A 20137-nucleotide genomic window follows, 5' to 3' on the forward strand; every position below is an offset into this window, starting at 1 on the left:
TGGAAGAAATCGGCGCAACAGAGCAGGTAAAAAGTAGACGGGAGAGAGCGATTATAACACGAACGAGTGACTGGGCGGCTGGACGTACAATATGAGTGACAGTAGAACGCCTTACGAATGGCTAGTGGTATTGATTGCAGGCAGCACAGCCTCCGACCCTAGCTCCCGCTAATCCCTGTAGTAACTCACTCCTCATCTCTCGTCCCTAGGCGCGTTCCTGTCTCTCCGTCCAAGTACAAGGCTGGCAGCAGTTGGACGCAGTCTTGGTCCGCCATGGTCCGACGTTGCCATTGAGTATCGGGCTGACAGCAAAGGTACCTTGGTCGTCGCAGCAACCATGTGCTCACATCGTGGGGTCATGAGAGGCATGCTGTTTCCAGGGTAGATGCACCAATGCAGTGTGACCCATAACAAATCCTCACCGGTATGCCATGTGCCGCACATGTACATATGGAAGACACGCCTGACATGATCCACTTTGTTTCTAAGAGCTCCATTGAATATAATTGACAAATGACGCTACTTTGTCAGACAACGTTATCAAGTAGTATGTAGGAGAACATTCGCCAAAGCGAACCAGTATGGACAGTCAAAACAAAACCATTCCCCCAGCCAGCCCAAATCCTCTACCCAACCAGTGCCTCCCATCGGTCCAGTACAATCTAGTCCTGTAACACCGTGACAATCTCCAGTCCCGCCTCTCTCCATCGACGCCCAACTGTACACGCAGTGCGCAAAAAGACACTTTTTGACTTGCTGAGAAGGAGCGGAACGGGATGGCGCTAAGAATACCACCCAACCAGAGAGTACAAACACTCGCTATCCAAAACACCAGAGACGGACAAGAAGAAAAAAGAGTGGGGGTGCTGCAAGATACAGTAATGACAATATGTTGGGAGTAGCACCACAAAGTGGCACAACGTGAAATGTAAGGATTGATAGCAAGCAGAGACTGCTTGAGTTTTGTAGATCAACAAACTGATCTTCACAAGATGGCCTCTACCTCTTGCGCTTCTTGCTCTTGTCCAATGACGTGCTTAGAGCATGGGGGCCATCCACAGCCATGTTGTACTCGTATGATGGCGGAGGCGCCATTGAGACAGCAGACGGCACCGAGTTCTTCTTGACCGAGACGCCCATGTGGCGTCCATAGCGGCCCTTCCGGCCGTTGCCTTCGTCTTCACTGACACATCCGTCTGCACCAATACCAGCGTCTTTGCAGCGCTGGCACGGGCGTTGGCGATCACAGCCCTTCTTACTCTTGCGGCAGCGTTGGCACCGCGGCTTGCTTGAGAGGTCCTCCTCATCAACAGCGAGCTGATGCTGGAAGTTGATTGATGCATTCGAGGCCTTGCGTGACTGCGAGGGAAGAGATGATGGCGACATGGGGGCAGCCTTGTTGGTACCATTCGTCTTGCTCTTGCTCTTAGACATGGCTCGAGACTTGTTGGGCTTGCCAGACTTGCTCGAAACGGAACGAGCTTTGATGATGCCTGCCTGCACACGCTGATTGTTGTGCTCATCCGCCATCATCTCATCACTGACGCCCTTGAAGGAGCCGTCTCGCTCGTCCTCGTAGTCCTCGCCACTGCTGTCGGCGTCATCGTAGACACGAGTCATATCATGCAGTCCACGAGACATGTTGTATGGGAGGGGTGGCAGCTCGGCTTCGTCCTCACTGCCATCAGCACTCTCGTCACTCGAAGATGCTGCATCAGCCTTTCCGCTGAAGGCATCGTCAAGCGTTGAAGTCGAGGTACGACCGTGAGTGGAGAAGTTGGATGCATCGCCCAAGCGCATGAGCTGACGAGCAACATCTTCATCAGAGATGACGCTGATGCTCGTAAGGGTAGTATCAGGGGTGGGGAGCATTCCACTGCTGCCAGAGTAGCGGTAGTGAGAATGCTGTCCTGAGCCCCGCGCACGAGACTTGTTACCCTGCGCCGGACCACTCGATGTAGAGTAGGGTGTGACCAATCCTTGCATGTACGAGCTGTCACCTTGACCATAGCTTTGCGGCGATGGCAGCGGGTGTGAGTATGAGAATGTCTGCTGGTTGACAGAGTATGGCGAACCAGCAGTATTACCACTGATGCGTCGCTGAGGAGATGCGGATGACAAAGAAGTGGTCATGGGTACCTGGGGCGGAACGAAAAGTGGCAGCTCCTATGGAAGGGATGGGTGTCAGACTATTGCACGATGCACTCTCCCACCCAAGGTACTTACCGAGCTGTCAAACTTTGCACGCTTTCGACGCCCACCTTCGACAATGTTGTCGACACTAATCTCAGCACTGGCGAGTGGCTCCTTCCTCGAGCGGCGAGAGCTGGTAACTGAGCCATGCTCGCCCTCGCTGTCGCTGTAGTCGTCGCCATTCGCCTCAGCGAAGCTGTCATGTGAGCTGTTTCCGCGGCTCTTTGTGGAGGGGCGCATGCGCTTGCTGATTGAAGCACTTCTGCGGCCACGACTTGGGTGTGGAGAATGGCTTTGGCGAGCATGGCGAGACCCCGCTCTTGCGCCTGTTTGATTGTGCTGATGAGGCGGGAGCATCTGGAAGGCCTCTTCAAGATGAGGTCGAGGGCGGCGGGGCGAGACAGTCGTCTGTCGCGGATCAGGGGAGTACTCATCTGCATCCAGGCTTTCTGGGGAGACTCGGACATAGACAGTCATGCCATGTTCGAAGTTCTCGAACCGCGCGATGAGCGTGTTGCCATGGCGGTCTTCAAAGATGACTCCACGGCGCTCATACAGGCCGTAGAAGTTCTTCACTGTTGTAATGATGGAGTCTGTTGTATCGTGTGGGTAGATGTCTACCCGCATTGGTAGTCGGGCTTTGTGGGCTGGGGATTGGGGGAGTAGCAGCTCGAAGCTGACGTGCTTCTTGGGCATCTGCTTGGAGGGCGACAGGGAGTCATGCGCCGAGCCAGTCTCAGTGCTTGGATAGACATCCATCATGCTCGCGTCTTCCCTCTGGGGCGCCATGTCGTAGCCAGCCGCCGAGTGCATGGCTTCATGATGTCGGCCCGCTATGAGGTCTTCCACCTCAGGGAAGCGTTGTGCGCCAGCAATCCGAGGCTCAGCAAGCATGTTGGAAACTTGCATTACCAATGATCCGTGTATTATCTGCGTATTCCAAAGCCTCTAGAATGTGAGGTTTGGTTGTATGTGTGTGTGGTAGGGGGGCGCACCAAGCCTGCCGGTGTCGCAAGAGCTTGGGATGAATGGGCGGTCGTGGAAGGATAAGTGGGCGCGGTGTCTGGATTGTATAGTGTTAGCCGATGGCTCTTTTTTCGCTTTGATGGCATCCGAAATGGGCGTTGTCCTGTTCCGTAGAGTGTGTGTCGGGCTGGAGGCCGTTGGGGGGTCGTCACCGCTGCCCAGTGACGGTCTCCAGGGAGGATAGCGCGAGAGGCCCAGGGGCCGCGTCGCGACGAGGTGTAGATGCCAACCCGGTCGCAAGGCGCCATGAGGAGCTATACATACCGGCAGTGGGTTCAAGGAGCGCAGAAAGGTAGCGGAGACGCTGCGATGCGATCCCGTGTGTCGCCGCTGGATGGCAGCGTCAGGTCAGCGGCCGGAATGCGCAGACCAAGATTGGAGCGATCTGGATGCCAGATCGCGAGCCCAGATGAATGAGATGCTTGATGAGAAGGTTGGAGACTTACGAGAAGGTGGTGGTTGTGGACTGCCACCGAGATGCGTTGGAGGTGGGTTGAGCAATGGCACCGAAGCGAAGCACTTAAGGACCACCCCGACTAGGACCGCTCAAAGGTCACGACGCACTTTCCAGACGCGCCTCAAACCACAAATTGACGGTCGCCTTTGCAATAAAAGCTTTTTGGAATGCAACTCGTAGGAGCAAAATGGCATCAAAAGCACAGCGCATACTCCCCTCCAAAGCATATGCGATTGCGCCTCAGTTGGTGACTAGTATATACACTACTAGGGATGACAGGCCACCCTTAGCCACGCAAGTGGGCTACGACCGCATTGAAACGGATTAACACATCATCTGTCTTGATCCTATCTAGAGCCTGTCTGTCGAGGCCGAAACATGAGATGCCCCCCGGCGCCAGCTATGCGCCCAATCGCGACATGACCCTAGAGTGCATGCCACAGGACAAGTCAGTCGCTTGTGGGATGCCAGAACACTTAGGGAAACGTCTTCCTGCTGCCAGACACTAGATGGCATGGTATATGGCCAGCAGGCCGATACGCTGCGTTGTTGGCTTGTATACAGGCGTCTGTTCCATGTGAATAAAGGGCCGGGTTAACTTCAGCACCCTGATATCCTCGGCCGCTACGCTGAGCCGTTTGGGGTCCAGCAATGGCGTACTCTGGGTCGCCTTTTGCAAAGAATTATGGTTGGAATGCTAGAGAAGGGTGTCGGTCCCCGCTGTGGGTGAAGCGCTGTGGATTCGTTGCCAGCTGTTGCCGGGCGTCTATTGGAGAGATCGCCATGCGACAATCAATGCCACACACACCTGCTTGCCTAGAGCCATTTGGTAGGCAATTGTCCCTGAATGAGTCGCCGCCAGCAGCTGCAAAGGCTCGTGCGACTTGTGAATTACGCGACCCTAGAATTATGTCTACGTCTGTCCCCGAAATCGTCTGATGATCTCCGACCCACACAATATGACGATACAACTAGTAGCGCGAGATCCCGTAATCAGCCCGCGCATAGTCGTCGCACCCGCTTCCGAGCACAAGGACCTGTCCAAAGTACTGCGCTGCCGTTTGTTATCTCTGTTGCCAAAATTCCCGACCCTGCATGTGCCCGAGCGATCATGGCGGAAGCACCTGCGTAGCGCGGCATGCGACTTCGCAAATCCGTGGCCAAAAGCTCGGACGGCCGCTCTAAACTAATGAGGGGTCAATGAACAACTGTAGGGCTCCCGCTTTTGGCGCAACGAAGTTTTGGTAGGGATCCACGTCGCAGACCTTTTGAAAAGACGTTGTGCGCATCGTTGGCTCCATGCGATCTCGCTACGGATGCCATCGGTCCACATCACTTTGTCGGTGAAGCTCTCGGCCTTGAGTGGCTGCGGCGGGGACAAAGTAAAGGAAACATGCGCCCAACAAGATGCGGAACGCATGCCTTTCACCGTCTGCCAAACGCAAAACATGCTTGCTTATTCTCTGGAGCAACGGGGCCGCAACAAAGGCAAGTGTAGGCTGCAGTTTGAAATTTGGTGGCAGTGCGCTGATCGATAGGCTGTGGGCGCCGGCCAGCGGGTCGTTTCTGCAGGTTCCAGACCGGCACAGTTGTCGCAACCACATCCGAGGCCGTCCATGACCGTGGGGTAGTGAGCACTCATGTTGTTGTTGACCATTGAACTGGTAAATACTGTGTTTCAGAGAAAGGCCGTCAGTTGAGGGAACTGCACGTGATTTCGCGTCCTGGAATCAGCTAATTGAGGCTTGGCGCGTCAGAAGTGAGGGGTCATGGTGGGTACGCGTAGCTGGCGCAATCGGTGCCTGGAAGCGCCAAAAATCGAGTGAAACATCTACAACTAGTAACCAAATACTTCAAATCACTTTTCGCATGCTGCAATCAAGCATGTATGGCGGCGCAGACATTAAACGTTTTTCATGTCCCTGATGGTTCCCGCGTTCGCCTCGGCAATGACGTTTCTGTAGGCGGCATCCAGCAGGGGCGGGCCGTGCGCCGGCACTAGGGCGGCTCCGGCATAGCGCCGCTATCCCTGGCCTGGAGCTCGAACCAGTCAGTAAATAAACATTGAATCCAAACGCGCATAGCTCCAGACCCTCCATATAAGTTTACAAGCTCTTGTTGCCGTTGTCAACACCACTCTTCGTGCCACTCGACAACACCGGCCCGCCTATCTCATTGCCGCCTACTTATATGAAGAGTTTCTTTATGGGCAACTGACCTGTAGCACTACAACTTCCGCTGCCCCTATCGTCCACTTTCTCGCAACCGTCGCTGTCAACAAACATACACCCAGAGACTATCTCGCCTTCTGCTGATAGCCTCCAACCACAATGGACGCAAAGGTAAGCCTGCGCCTTGAGCAGTACTTTTATTCACTGAACCCGGTGTGAACGCGCTGCCTTGTCAGTGGCCTTCGTTCACACCAAGATGCAATTCCACCCAGGCTGCTTCTCTTCAAGCTTTGCTAACCCAATTGTTTACATAGCCACAACGACCCGTGAGGGCTCTTCGTATACGCGACGAAAATGCGGTGCCCCAGCTACCTGCTGGCAAGACTCTGCACTCGCGCAACAAGTCAACACCAGCTCTGTCTACACTGGTGCAGGCTGGCGGCATCAAGGCTGCTGCAGCCAAACGGACTGTGTTTGGCGATGTTAGCAACACCACTCGACAGCCTACAGCAAAAGACGATACGCAAATAACAGGCAAAAAGAAGACCCTTGAGATCCTTAAGGATACTGCTGCTGTTACTGTCAAGGAGACTGTCAAAGCTGGTACCCTTTCACGACCAGCACAACGACTAGCGACCAGCGTCTCTTCCAAAGAGAACGCCTCCAAAGATGTTACCGAGGTCGCATCTGTGGCCCCAAAGCAAGTCAGCATCGACACCAAACAATCCACAACCAATGTTCGCAAGACGCTTTCAAAGAAGTCATCGACAGCTGTATTCCAAGAGGCACCCTCAAATGCCACCATCGACACAGCCGTCGCCCCCGTAACCTCGCAACAGCCTCTCCCTGCACAGTCATCTTCATTTCCCAACGTGGACCGTGCCTCAGCACAGTCCGGACAGTCCGCGACCATTCCAGAAGAGGAAGAGAAGACCGAGACAAACAACAAGGCGGAGGACAGGTACGAATACCTCGATGCGCTCGAAGAGCAGGCGCGCGCCTTGGAGCAAGAACGAAATGAAGAGCTCGCCAAGTCCAACGGCCTCAGCGGTCTCGAACAGGAAGAGTACTGGGACGAGGAGGAGGAAGAGACCTACTACGATGCCGACGGTTACACCACCGCTAGATCCCTTCGATCGCGCGGCGATAATACAACCGGCGGTGTTACCCTGATTCTTGCACCCCGTATTACAGCAAAGACACAACGCGAACTTGAGGCTGCGCGGGTATTCGTCGAGGCAAACCGAACAACCGAAGACGTCGAGGACGAGCAGTGGGATACCTCGATGGTTGCCGAGTATGGCGAGGAGATTTTCGAATACATGCACTCTCTCGAAGAGCGCATGAAGCCTAACGCGTCTTACATGGATCATCAGGCTGAAATCCAGTGGTCAATGCGGTCCGTTCTCATGGACTGGCTCGTCCAGGTCCACAACCGCTTCACTCTCCTGCCCGAGACCCTGTTCCTTGCTGTCAATTACGTCGACCGCTTCCTTTCATGCAAGGTTGTCTCGCTTGGCAAACTCCAGCTTGTTGGTGCGACTGCTCTCTTCGTCGCCGCCAAGTACGAGGAGATTAACTGCCCATCAGTGCAGGAGATTGTGTACATGGTCGATGGCGCCTACACAGCCGATGAAGTTTTGAAGGCTGAGAGATTCATGCTCAGTATGCTCCAGTTTGAGCTGGGATGGCCTGGCCCGATGAGCTTCCTTCGTCGCATAAGCAAGGCGGATGACTACGACCTCGAGACACGTACCCTGTCCAAATACTTCTTGGAAATCACCATCATGGACGAGCGCTTTGTGGGTTGCGCCCCTAGCTTTCTTTCTGCGGGTGCTCACTGTCTGGCGCGCTTCATGCTGAAGAAGGGTGATTGGGTATGTCTATGTACGCGTTATCGCGAATGAAGATGCTAACTGATACTAGTCGCAATCGCACGTACATTACTCTGGGTACACATTGACCCAGCTCCGACAGCTCATAACTGTCATACTCGAGTGCTGTGACAACCCTCAGAAGCACCATGCTGCCGTGTACGAGAAGTACACTGACAAGCGCTACAAGCGCGCTTCCATTTTTGTCGAGGCGGAGATTTCAAAAGGCTTTTCTCTGCCACTCATGTCTAGGGACAGCCTGGCAACTCAGACTTTGAGGCGAAAGTGAATACACTTGTCTCCATGTCGTCTTGGCCTGACTGTGTTCTAACTTGGCTCGTAGGGGTCGTGTGACGGCGCATCCGACGGACATTGTCGACCAACATTCGACAGTCAAGAGCGCGATAGCGTCAGCACCCCTATCTGGTCCAGGTCAACGTCAGCACCCCCACGGTCACCACCGAAATCTTCTTCATTCTTGCTTATTGTTCCCCGACATACGGCGCTTTGGCGGCTTTCTTGAGCATGCTCAACTTCAGCAGGCGGCGGATTCTACATTGGTCCCATCTTCATCTGGACATTCGGCGCATGGTGTTTATGGATACCCGACCTAAGTCTTTTCGTTCTCTCGTCAAATTTCCATTCATCTCTCAGGGTCTGCCTCTGTGGGCGACCCGGCTGTTCGCTACCTTATTCCGTTCCTTGGACGGGGATGGATGCTGAACACGTACGATCACACTTCTCTTCGACTGTATCTTCTTATATTGGAAAGTTTTTTTTGGGCTCTATGACGAAGCCATGAGGTTATGAGCACTCCACCCGCATTATCTTAATTCTGTACATGCCGCGGCACGCTGATGTTCGGTTTCGGGGTCATCTTCTTTCGTTACTCTTTTTTTTCCTCTTGCCTCATACTTCTCTTCAAGGGGGCTCGGCGGTTGCGGGTGCTGGAAGCACACAGGAGTTTTGAGAGGGCATCGCACCAAGTGTGCCTTTGGGTTTCTCTGCGCTTTCTGCTGTCATATGGAGGCCCATAGTTTGGACTCGGCAGGTAGTCAAGAAAAGCACTTAATGTTTGCATCTTAAACCTTGCGCCCAGCCAATCTGTGACTATGCAATTGATATTGACTATTAAGCACAGCGGTATATATCCAGTGAAAAGTGAACATGTTGAATTAACGGAAGCACACGGCAGGGGCAAGAGGTATATTATGTCTGATTTTGAGTTATGGTCTAGTGCTGGCTTTGTCTTAGCACTACAAGACTGGCCGAACGACTTCGCTCGACAAGTTTGGTGTAACTGTTCACGAAGCCCGGTATGCAAGCGTCCTGCCTGTCAGTCATGTTGCTGACTTTACGTCTGAGCCAACCAATGTGCCCTGCTGTCTCCACACTCGGGTATCTCGTCGATGACTGCTTGACTGGCCATAGTCCAACTGTAGTATGTTCTGTGGGCGGCAGACCTATGTGTTGTTTACTTGGGTTCGAATAGAGAGTGATCATTGCGATGTTCCTTCTGCCGGTGCAATCAAGACTACCGAGTCACCTTTGTACTCGTTAGCTCTGCATTAATAGCCAGATACCGTGCTTCTCGCCTACCTCTTATAAAGAGCATCTCACTCTGCTTTTTGACTGTCCGCACGCGGGGTTCTTGGTCGTCATCGTCTTCCTCGGCAATGTATATCGTTTCCTCGACGTCGCCGAGGACCAGGTTGCAGTGGGAATCGTAAGCCTGCGCCTTACTGTCAGCTGGGCATGTTTGCGTATATGTCTGCTCCGGGTTATCAGAGCTTCGCAGAGACGTACATGAAGCCTGCCCTTTAGTTCACGGTCGCCGCGCAATTTGACAATGACAATCTCATCAATGCAGAGGCGCACAAGATCGAGGGGCTCGTTGGTCTCTTCTTTCTCGTCCATGGCGGGCTATTGGGCGTGCGGTGTTTGGAGCTCAGCGAATGGTGTCGCGGTGAACTTTGGAAGAGCGATCATCTTGGCGGAGCGGCAGCGGGGCTAGCGTGTGGACGCGCATTGAGTGGGCTGTGTGTCTGTGTGGACGGGCTGGCATTGCGTCAGGGCCAGGCCCTTGAAGTAACAAGGCCAGGAACACTTGCCGCCTGACCCAACATCTGCACTTTCTCCATTGTCTCTACAGCGACCCCAAGCCTTCACATCGCCTGTTTTTCGGATCCACTGCTCGAAATCCAAGAGAACAAATCATGGCCAACACCCATGATCCCGCTCAGACGGACCAGCATCCACTTCTGGCCTCACGCCCGCCCGTGACAGACCCCATTACCTATCTTACCATCATTGAATACAACCTTTCCGAAGAGAACTTGCCTGTATTACACCAGGTCCTCCAAGATGCAGAGCTCACAGCAACTATCGGCTGGGATCTGATCCATCTGTTACTTCCGCTACTTCCATTGTCTGAGGAATGCTTGCAAGACATTGCCGCAAAGGGCAACCCTAGAGAGTGCATTCTCAAGGTCACAGAGGCGCTTCGGTTGCTCCAGTTCCAGGAGCCGTATGAGGACACAGACGAAGACGAGCATGGCGCTCCATCAGCTGGTATCAAAGCTAAAGCGCCCGAGGTTGGGGTGGGAGAGTCAAGCACAAGTCCTGCCTTTCAGCCCGCTGTAGTCCCGCCCCTTCCAGTACTGAAGTTTGAGACTCTCCTTGATATATTGGCTACATTACATCGACGTGTTAAAACCAAATACCCGAGCCGCTTCCTCTCTACCAGCTTGCAGGCTGTGCTGGTCGCATACAATCGGGCCAACACCCATATTGAAGACCTCACCCTATCTGCTGTCAAGTTTGTCAAGACACTTTCCGGGACTAAGAGACCGCATCTGCCATCAAGGCGGAGCAGCGGGAATCTTCTGCGTGTAAACACCAACCAATCGGAGCCAGATCCGGAAGCGCAGGGTGATGCACCAAGCAGCGAAGAAACCGCCCTGGTAAATCGGCTACTACAGTCCTTTCTCACTCACATCCTTGAAGATTATATGCTATCTTTGAAATCAGACGATGATGTTCCAGGTCTTTCATGGGCAAGCAGGCTGATGGAAAGCTATGAACCGGAGCGAATACCCAACAAGCCTAACTACCAGAAATATGCAGACCGGTTTGCGAATGAAGAAGACCTCACTTCGCGAGCCGCAATCTTGGGCCAAATAGTAGCTTTGACTCAGGATTTGGGTCTGAAATATGAAGAGCTGATACGCACTGTAATGGACTCGGAGGAGGAGAAGCGTGGCATTCCCGGCACCGAGGATGAACCACCAGCTACGGCTGCAGATATTCCGCTTTCAAGGACTGGTGCTCTACTTCTCATTGCGGCACAAAACGTTAAACAGGAACTGTATGCTCCTGCTAAGCAAGAGGAGGAAGCGTCATCAGTAGCCATCTTCCCGGGACATGCAACGATACTTAGCAACTTTATCGGGACTCTGGGACCTCAAACTGTTGGCATGGAGCCAGAGGCACTTCTCGACACGGTTCTTGCCATGGGTCTCATTGCATTGCAAAGAAACAATGTCGGCGAGCCCAAGGACGACGAGTCATTTGCTCAGTATCTGCAAACCATCTCACTCATCTCTGCGAACTCACCCTCCCCAAGCTTACGAGGCCACGCACATTACCTCACAACAACCGTCTTGCGTTCGCACCCCCACGATCTTGTCCGTCTAACCTTCATCCGCGACACCCTCGAGCACTGTCCCTATGAGAACCTCAAAGCAAGCGCCGTATCCTGGCTCAAAGGCGAAACCCTCGAAGCAAATACACCCCACCTCCATTCTTCAGAAGACACCCACGAACCCGACCACACAAACATCTTCGCCACCCCCGTCGCCCTGTCCACCGTAGCCCCGTACCTCTGGCCCGACCTCACCCGCCACTACGCCCTTGACACCAGCCTCGAAGACTCGTGGCTGCAATTCCGCCAGGACCTCGGCTTCTACGTCGCAGCCCTCAACTTCTACTACCTTTTGCTTCAAGCCTCGCATCTCCACGATACTCTGGGTATCAAGGAGTTGAATGCCTCACATGGCATTCAGACACACTATCTCGACGTGCTCAAGCGGACCGCAGCAAGGTTCCAGAAAGAACTCGCAGCGGGTGGGGGCGTGCTGGTTGTTGAGGGCCAGGAGACGCTCGAGCAGGCGAAGGCTGATGTGGGGTTGTTGGAGAAGGTGGTGGAGTGGGTGGAGGGCGCGTTGGCCAAGTTGACGTGAATTGAGTGGGATAGGGCAAGGATTGCATTGTAATCGGTATGTCCGAGATTAGTTAGTTCGTGTGGAGAAGGGAGAGAGAGAGGGAGAGAGTTTAGTATAAGTCGAGTATGAAATGAAATGAGCAAATCCGATGCTTGTGCCAAAAAAAAACACGAGTGTTTTGTTGCGCTTGTTAAACTGCTGTCTATTTTCCTTTCATCAAAGATATGATTGAGCAGTGTTTTTTTTGTTACAACTGCACACACACACATGCTTTTTCTTATCCTTCCTTCCTTCCCTCCTCTTCTTTCTCTTTTTCTTCTTTTCTTCATCAAAACCCCTGCGCATTCATCCCCCCAAACCCCATCCCAGCATACGACCCCCCCTGCGACACCCAGCCCCCAAAATTCTCTGCTGTCAAATCATTCCAAAGGTACAAATCGCCATTTTGAAACGCGGCTGAGAAGTCGCCCATGTCGGTTGTGAAGCTGGGTTGTTGGTCGCCCATTGTTTGTGCTGAGGAGGTGGTGTCGAGGGTCATGTCGGTGGTGGGCCATTGGGGTGCGGTGGTGGGGTAGGTGGAGGAGAGGTTGAAGCCTGAGAGGGGGAATTGAGAGGATTGGTGTTGTTGCTGATGTGATTGGTGTTGTTGGTCGAGTGGGATATGTGACGACGATGATGATGATGATGCTGATGGGTTGTTTGTCGAAGTAGCAGCAGTAGCAGTAGTGTCAAGACCGGGCCCTGCGAATGATGCTACCAAGGGTTGATTCTGCGTTTCTTCACTATCCTCCTGTGTGGATGTTGTTTTCCTTCTTTTTAGTTGCCTGCCTTCCTTGCGCCATTCCAAGTACTCGTCCCACCAACTTTTAAGTTTTGCTTCGAGGAGAAACTTCCAGTGGCTGGGATTCCGGCATTTCTGCGGGCCAGCAGCGTCGCTGGTTTTTTGGATTACGGCGTCGAGATAGTGTCCTACGCGTAGACTCTGGCTTTCGAGCAGCTCGCTCATTTCCTCGTCGGTGCCGACGGCATAGTCTGCTTTCATGAGTGTGACAAGAGAGTAGACGGCGCGAACGTAAAGTACGTTCGGCGACTTGCGTAGTTCGTCTTCGGGAACGGCGAGGAAAAGGTCTAGGATTGTTTGGGCGGCGCTGATGCATTTTGTTGTTGCGTTGATTTGGAGTGCGGAGCGGGAAAGGAGAGATTCAGGTTGCACAGAGTCGTCGTCGAGGGCTGGTAGTGTGACGTGCCGGTTTTTGAATTCGATGACTGAATTCGTTGGTTTAGTAATTACCTTGGAGAGAGTGGACGAAGTTATGACTTACCGTCGAATCGACCTCCGTCCATGCCAAACTCCCACATGGCAAGCATGTCTGCGTGGTACTCGAGCTCGAGACTCACTGTATAATTCAGTCACATACACTCTTCGGAAGAATTAGCAGTTGACTCACATGTCACTACATCGTCAGGAACCGATTTCCTCCAATCCTGCATCCTCCGGTCAAAGATTCGCAGGATGATTTGCATACGCAGCTCAGAGAGACTGAAACTCGTACTCGCATCGTCAAAGCCAAATGCCGTATTTGCCTCATCGGCAATTCTCTGCAGCTTCAGCCATGCAACTATCCTCTTATCGTCTAACAATTTTGACTTTTCAAGAATTCCAAAACATTCGTCCATCCAGCTGTTGAACAGCAAGATATTAGGTCGCCTCATCCTCATTGAGAAGCCAGCACTTATAATGTACAGCAGTAGAATGGTGCGGCAGTGTTCTAACAATTCCTCTGGCGAAGAAATCTTCTGTAGTGATCGAATGGCACGCTTGGGTAGTTGTTCATGTGTTCTCGGCTTCGACGTCAGGCCGAGCTCTAGTGCCATGGAGGCTGCCATGTTGATCCACTGATATATCTGCAGCTGTCCCGGTGTCTTGGAAGGTGAGTAGTACGATACAGTAACTATCAATGCCTGGATAGCCTGAATGGACTTTTCGCCTTTGACAAAAGCAGAACGCGCGTACAATAGTACGGCTTCTTCATGCAGTCTATCGGACAATGCCGAGCCTTTGGAATGGGCAGAAGCCGCCATGATAGCATGGAAAAGTGCGGGCTTGTTTTCCCGAAGATCGAAAACGTCCCAATGTCTGGGAATCGTGATACCCGGGCAAGCCGCGACCAGCTCCTTGCGCCATATGCCCAAAAATTCGCGGGCCATGTCCTCGGAAATGACACCGCGATCTATTATATCGTTTTCAGATGACCCTAGAAATTCTTTGGGTGCGCTGGTGGTTGGTGTGGGTGTGGGTGTGGGCTCGGGCATGGGTGCTTGGTTGGTGACTGAGGGAAGGCCACAAAACCCCGTTGCGGGTATTGTTGCTGTTCCCATACTCGAGTGCCTTCGCCAAGTGGATGGAGTGTCCTCGTCTCTCGCGTGCCCTTGTTCGTCCGATTCATCGTCTCCCGTGTCATGCTCGCTAGCATCACTGGATGGACGCGCTTTTTTTGCCTTTAGAAGGCTGCGCATCTGCTGAATTTCCTTCTCCAGCTCCGTAACGCGCACATCTGTCCTTTTTCGCTGTCGCCTTTTTACGGGTGGCGCAAAGATGCAGGTCCGGTTGGCCTTGGCGCATCGCTGACACTGCGATGAGCTTGCGTCGGGGTTCACAAGACATCGGACTTTGGAAATGCGGCAAGCTTCGCAAGCGCGGTTTAACGGCTGATCCTGGGGCTTCTTCGATTGCTCCGAATCAGGACTGTTGACTAGTTGGTTCGACATTGACCAGACGTTGCGCGCGCCGGGTTGTTCTCTGCCTTCATTTATCTGGTCCGTCATGTCGGTCCAGGATGCTCGTATTTGCTTGACCACAGCCAAGACCAGAGCGGTGAACGCGGACTCCTTTGGCTTGGATTTACAAAACACCATGCATTACTTTTTCTGATTGAATGATTCCTTTCTCTTGCTAGCTGCGCAGTTCCATGTTTGTCAGCCGATAGCTCGACTCGCGCGAGATTGAACGTCAAATCCGGAGGCGCGTTAATTTCCAGGAAAGGAGCAACGATGGACACAGGGTACTGGTAGGCTGCGGGTTGACTGACAATCGGAAGTGGGCGAGTTGAGGGCTGCACGACGTCGGAGTATGACAAACATGGATGCCTGAAGGTGGACGACTTAAAGCCGCCTGCCGCCAACACTAATAGGCTTCGGGACGCATCATCACCCACCAAAGGAGCATGGGGCGGCGACGGCTCTAACAGACAACATTGTGGCTAAAGCCGTCCGCGCACCCCGTGGCTCCCGCACCCCGATGGAGACATGCATGCGCCACAATATAGCTACCCATCGAGGTCTCTGAGGCATCACAGTGGTTGCGGTCATTGGTAATCACAAGGCCAAAAGCATCGGAATGAGAAAACAGACTTATGACGCGTTCGGCATTCCGACTGTCACATGTATAAGCACGTGTTTCTATACGTATACTCTTTGTCAATGCACCAATCGCAGCCAATTCATGAACATTTGTGAAAACTAGATGCTGCGCAAAGTCTTTCAGTATACAAATTTCATCAACATACTTCTTGAATTAGCCAGAGCCGTGTGTGATCACTTCCCAGCAACAGTCATTGCAGCGTCACATGTACGTTCATGTCAGGATTGTTAAGGCGCCCAATGCTTGATCAAACGTGGGGTTTTCCCTAGTTCATTTACCAAACGTATCGACGACCGTATAGTATGTCGCGATGCTACATCTACGTATCTACTGTTTTACTACTACTCGTATAATGCTTCTTGAACCATTGCCAACCAGCAACACCTTTTTCCACCTAACAAAGCCAGTACCAAAACCTCTCAAGAGCATTGCGGGGTATCTGCTCAGGCCATACTTCTGCGTCAAGCGCGGCCTTGCCACTCCAGATGTCTGCCTCCTCTGGCTTCACCATCTTGGTGCGCTTGAACACCTTCCAGAATACGAAGAGGAGGAAGAAGATCAAAATGCCAATGTAGGCAGTGAAGAAGTCGGTAAGCTGGTCAGGTCCCCATGGGGTTTGAGTGAAGACCTTGAAGCCGTTGAAAAGGATGATGAGCGCAAAGTAGACAAAAGCCACCCAGGCGAGGTAGGGTTGCCACTTGCTCTTGAAGATCATCGTGTTGCGGTCGACGTTCTGGGCGAGGCAGGCCTTGTGGAAACGGGTGAAAGTGTAGCAAATCGAGCACCATGTGAAGAGCGAGGCAATCGTGGTCAAGTTCTGGAACCACGTGAATACCTTGTTGGCGCCAGCACTCACACTCATGTATGTGAGCAAAGAGATGGAGGCTGTGATTGCGACGCAGTAGACTGGCACACCGCTCTTGTTGCACTTGAGCAGGAACTGGGGCGCCTGCTTGTTCTGGGCGATACTGAACAGGTATCGGGAGCCGGTGTACAGGAAGGCATTGCCGGACGAGGTTGCAGAAGTCAAGATGACAGCGTTGACGATGTGCGGTAGAACTGGGATACCGGCATTCTTCATCGCGATGACCCACGGCGAAGACTGAGCACCCTTGGCGTTCTCGTCAGTGAGCTGGGGGTCGTTTGAGCTGATGGTCGTTCCAATTATGAAACTTCCAAGGACGTAGAAGAACAGGATACGCCAAAAGACACGACGAACGGCCTTGGGGATGTTCTTGCGCGGGTCAGCAGCCTCACCAGCGGCAACGGCAACCATCTCCACACCACCGTACGAGAATGCCGCGTTGACGAGTGTGGACCAGAGACCAGTAAAACGTCCTATGTCACCTTTGCCGACATACTCCTTCATGGCGCCTTCCTTCCAGTATCTGAATCCTCTCCGATCGTGGTCAGGAGCACCACCGAGCATGATGACGAGACCAGCGATAAGGAGTCCGAGGATGGTAATGATCTTAATCGAAGCGAATATGAACTCAGCCTCTCCGTAGATCGAAACAGCGAAAATGTTCAGCAGTACGATGATGACGATGATGATAGTGATCCATATCGCTGGACTGTATCTAGAGGGTGGAGTCAGCATCTATTTGTTATCAACGACTGTGCATTGCACTCACTTTTCTTCCTGATCCCAAAAGTTGATGAGAAGAGCGGCAGCAGAGATCTCGGCACAAAGAGTAATGGAACTGTTGTACCAGTTGTTCCAACCGACGGCAAAACCAAGAGCAGGATCCGCATAACGAGCGGCATACTGAGGAATAGCACCGGGAAGAGGAAGCCATGTAGCCATCTCGCCGAGACACTGCATCATGCCGTAGACAACAAGACCAGTGAGAGTGTAACCGATGAGGACAGAGACGGGACCAGCGCGAGCGAATGCACCGCCAATACCAAGGAACAGACCAGTACCAATGGTACCGCCCAAAGCGATGAATTGGATGTGACGAGACTTGAGGCCACGCTGGACATATCCATAGTCCTCTGCTTGTTGGACCGATCCATAGAGACCAGCTGCCTCGGCGAGCGCGTTGTCCTTTATCTCGCCGACATGTCCAGTGCCATGGTCGGAGGGAGACTCACCACCAACAGCATAGTGCTGCTTCTCATTGTCGGTGAGTGACATGATGGCTGTCTTCTGACAGTCGTTGCCAATGACGGGTGTGTACAGGCCTGTGGGAGTATGCAAGGCCTTGTAAGGGAGTGTGCACGGCACAGCGAGATGAAGCAAAAGAACGAAGCTGATGGTTTCCGCAGACGAAGCGAACGGAAGCACCAGGTTCAGTTTTATATTAATGGCCCTTTGACGGTCGTACCTCGCCCCCAGCCGATAACCAGGCAAAGACCTGGACCAGGGCGTACAGCAGCAGAAGGCAGGCTAGTCCGGGGTGGCCGGTATCTTGCACCCTACACGCGCAGTCTCGGCTCACCCCGCTCCCCAAATGGATGATGGCGTCTTCTCCAGCTAATAGCACGGTGGCACCGAGCAAGACATTGCCTTGTGACGATACAGCTTGCGCCGAGCGAGTGGATGGAACAGGCCCAGGGTGCTTGATAAGAGCCAGGCCAGGGGTGGGGGTAAGATTGTGTCGCATGATACACACCACATCGTGAAGCTTCGTGTGCCCAATGCGCGTTGGTGGTTGTGGTTGTTGTGGTGGAGTTTGTTTGCGTTATAGGACCTTTGGAGACACCACGTTTGGTCACCCAACTCGACAGCTCTCTGCGTACAGTCTTTGTTGTTCCCCAAACTTTGTTCGACGAGAACGGGTTCGACTGTATGGTAGGTGCGGAGAAGCGTTCACCCCCCTGTACGAGAGCCAAACCAAGCGAGGCAGAACCAACACTGGCTAAGCATGGAACTTGGCATTAAGACAAGCCTCATTGGCGCCGAAGCAAGCAAGCACCTGTCGAGCGCTAAGCACTCTCGGCAGGTGAATAGGTACCCCAGCCCATCACAACCCAAGCCACTATCGCGGGCTTGTAATAAATGACCGAATCGAATGTGTCGCCATTCGAAAGCCTTTCTGGAACGAATTTAAAGTTTAAACATCCCGGTCATCTTACCGCGCCTACGAATCTCCATGGTGGAATTGCGCGCTGACTGCTGCAACTCTGATAAGGCTAGTGGACGCAAACTGGACACGGACTTTTGAAATACCAGAACGACTCCGAAACGCGCCCGATGCGAAGGGCCTTTGGTAAGACTCTGTCGCGTTACCTTCGAAATTCAAGCTCGTAGATACGAAGTGTGAGAATAAGCCGCAGTTGCGAGTCGTGAGGTCCAGGTCACCCACACCTACGCGTGCCGCCCTTGTCGTTCCAATAGTGCAGTAGTCCAACAGTAGTAGCGCTATGGCCTCTCTATTCGCGGGTTACCGGTGGCAAAAGGGCAAGGTATGGTCAGCTTATTTACGTCCGTACATCTAACGGCATAAACACGTGCATCTATCCAATAGCATCTCAGAGTAGTGAAAGAGTAACTCCCGGAGTGTGTTCCCATTGAGAACTACAGCCGCTTCGAGTAGGATCGATTTGCAGGGATCCCTCGTATTTGGTGTTTGCCATCTCTATCGCGTGCTCGCTGTTGCACCAACCGTCTTCTACTAGGTCGCTTGTCAGGCCCAATCATGAATACAAGGCGTCTGTTCACCAGTGATCGAGAAGAATACTTAATCTCATAGGCGCAGAAACAAAATCCACTTATTTGGGTTGAATTATCTTGTAAGTGTGTGACATACACGGTATCTCTGTTATCGGCGCACTGTCCGCACGGACGACCGACCCTCAATTTGCCAGGCTCGTTGATAGCATCAAGCTTCAAAGCTTTGACAGTGACACTCTGGCATCTTCTTTTCCCATACCCTTTGTATGCGCATAATTCCCGGTCAACGTTTTGACGTCTCCACAATCATGCCCACCATGGTCCGTCCGTTATGTTGATGTAAACGAGGATTGTAGGATCCATCTCCTACTGTAGGATCGCACGTCGTTGAACGACATACCACCACAACTACGGAACGGTTATCGTGCGTTAGCCAGGTCCGATCTTTGGCATGTCGTGGTGTTCGCTCAAGCCACTGAGGTACTTGTTCAGCTCCTCGACCTTCTCCTTGTGCGTCTTGACACCCTCCTTCCTCATCTTCTCTTCCAGTCTCTTCCGTCGCATCTCGTCGTGCCGCTTCTCAGCCTCCGTCTTTTGTCTGCCGCCGCCCTCTCTTATCGATCGTTCGGCGGTCTCGGGTGATAGTGAGCGAGCGGGCGTCCCCGAAGGTGTTCTGTGTGCATCGTCTTCTGTTCCCGGTCGTTTCGCAATGCTCGTAGCGTCTCCATCAACGGGTTTGGCAGAGTCGGTCGTGGACTTGGGCTTCTTTTTCTTCTTTTTCTTATCAACACCAGCACCTTTGAGTTTCAGCGCGCCACCCGAAGCTGTGGCGTAGTCGGACGACGGCATCGTGGCTATGCGCCGATGTTTGGTTGTGAGGTTGGCCCTGGATTCCAGAAGGAAGGCGCGCGAAGATCGACAGACGGGTTCACACGTGACCTTTCAGACACGGCACGGCTCCAAACGGGTCCCACACTCTGTATGTTCTACTGTACCAACGCTTCGTTCCGTACTACGTAAAAGTCCGTCTCCACTTGGAACATACAGCGCCAGACCCCTTATTGAGGCGGCTTACCAAACTCTGCTTGTGGGATTACAATTCAGCTCTCCCGTCTAGTCTTCTTCAAGTTACCCGAACAAGACAGTGGCCTGA

General features: G+C 52.9%; 7 protein-coding genes across 7 annotated transcripts; 2 read left to right on the forward strand and 5 right to left on the reverse strand.

Moving 5' to 3' along the window:
- Positions 1-999: 999 nt before the first annotated feature.
- COCVIDRAFT_17513 (hypothetical protein) lies at positions 1000-3087 on the reverse strand (the record flags this gene model as incomplete). The annotated part of the gene is made up of 2 exons (XM_014699330.1): positions 1000-2139; positions 2227-3087. The coding sequence occupies 2 exons, from the start codon at positions 3085-3087 to the stop codon at positions 1000-1002; spliced, it is 2001 nt and encodes a 666-aa protein (XP_014554816.1).
- Positions 3088-6006: 2919 nt separating this feature from the next.
- Positions 6007-8010, forward strand: COCVIDRAFT_39324 (hypothetical protein; the record flags this gene model as incomplete). The annotated part of the gene is made up of 3 exons (XM_014699366.1): positions 6007-6018; positions 6162-7724; positions 7774-8010. 3 exons carry the CDS (start codon positions 6007-6009, stop codon positions 8008-8010), a joined length of 1812 nt encoding a protein of 603 aa, XP_014554852.1.
- A 1210-nt stretch (positions 8011-9220) lies between these two features.
- Positions 9221-9638, reverse strand: COCVIDRAFT_28158 (hypothetical protein; the record flags this gene model as incomplete). Its single annotated transcript, XM_014699367.1, has 3 exons — positions 9221-9267; positions 9321-9453; positions 9528-9638. 3 exons carry the CDS (start codon positions 9636-9638, stop codon positions 9221-9223), a joined length of 291 nt encoding a protein of 96 aa, XP_014554853.1.
- Positions 9639-9937: 299 nt separating this feature from the next.
- Positions 9938-11962, forward strand: COCVIDRAFT_103844 (hypothetical protein; the record flags this gene model as incomplete). The annotated part of the gene is made up of 1 exon (XM_014699368.1): positions 9938-11962. The coding sequence occupies one exon, from the start codon at positions 9938-9940 to the stop codon at positions 11960-11962; it is 2025 nt and encodes a 674-aa protein (XP_014554854.1).
- A 310-nt stretch (positions 11963-12272) lies between these two features.
- Positions 12273-14770, reverse strand: COCVIDRAFT_17516 (hypothetical protein; the record flags this gene model as incomplete). The annotated part of the gene is made up of 3 exons (XM_014699331.1): positions 12273-13210; positions 13267-13341; positions 13393-14770. The coding sequence occupies 3 exons, from the start codon at positions 14768-14770 to the stop codon at positions 12273-12275; spliced, it is 2391 nt and encodes a 796-aa protein (XP_014554817.1).
- A 989-nt stretch (positions 14771-15759) lies between these two features.
- On the reverse strand, positions 15760-17505 carry COCVIDRAFT_39329 (hypothetical protein; the record flags this gene model as incomplete). The annotated part of the gene is made up of 2 exons (XM_014699369.1): positions 15760-16945; positions 17000-17505. The coding sequence occupies 2 exons, from the start codon at positions 17503-17505 to the stop codon at positions 15760-15762; spliced, it is 1692 nt and encodes a 563-aa protein (XP_014554855.1).
- A 1908-nt stretch (positions 17506-19413) lies between these two features.
- Positions 19414-19833, reverse strand: COCVIDRAFT_103967 (hypothetical protein; the record flags this gene model as incomplete). The annotated part of the gene is made up of 1 exon (XM_014699370.1): positions 19414-19833. The coding sequence occupies one exon, from the start codon at positions 19831-19833 to the stop codon at positions 19414-19416; it is 420 nt and encodes a 139-aa protein (XP_014554856.1).
- Positions 19834-20137: the final 304 nt, after the last annotated feature.

This window comes from Bipolaris victoriae (assembly GCF_000527765.1).
Source record: "Bipolaris victoriae FI3 unplaced genomic scaffold scaffold_63, whole genome shotgun sequence".
In the NCBI taxonomy this organism is placed as follows: Eukaryota; Fungi; Ascomycota; class Dothideomycetes; order Pleosporales; family Pleosporaceae; genus Bipolaris; species Bipolaris victoriae.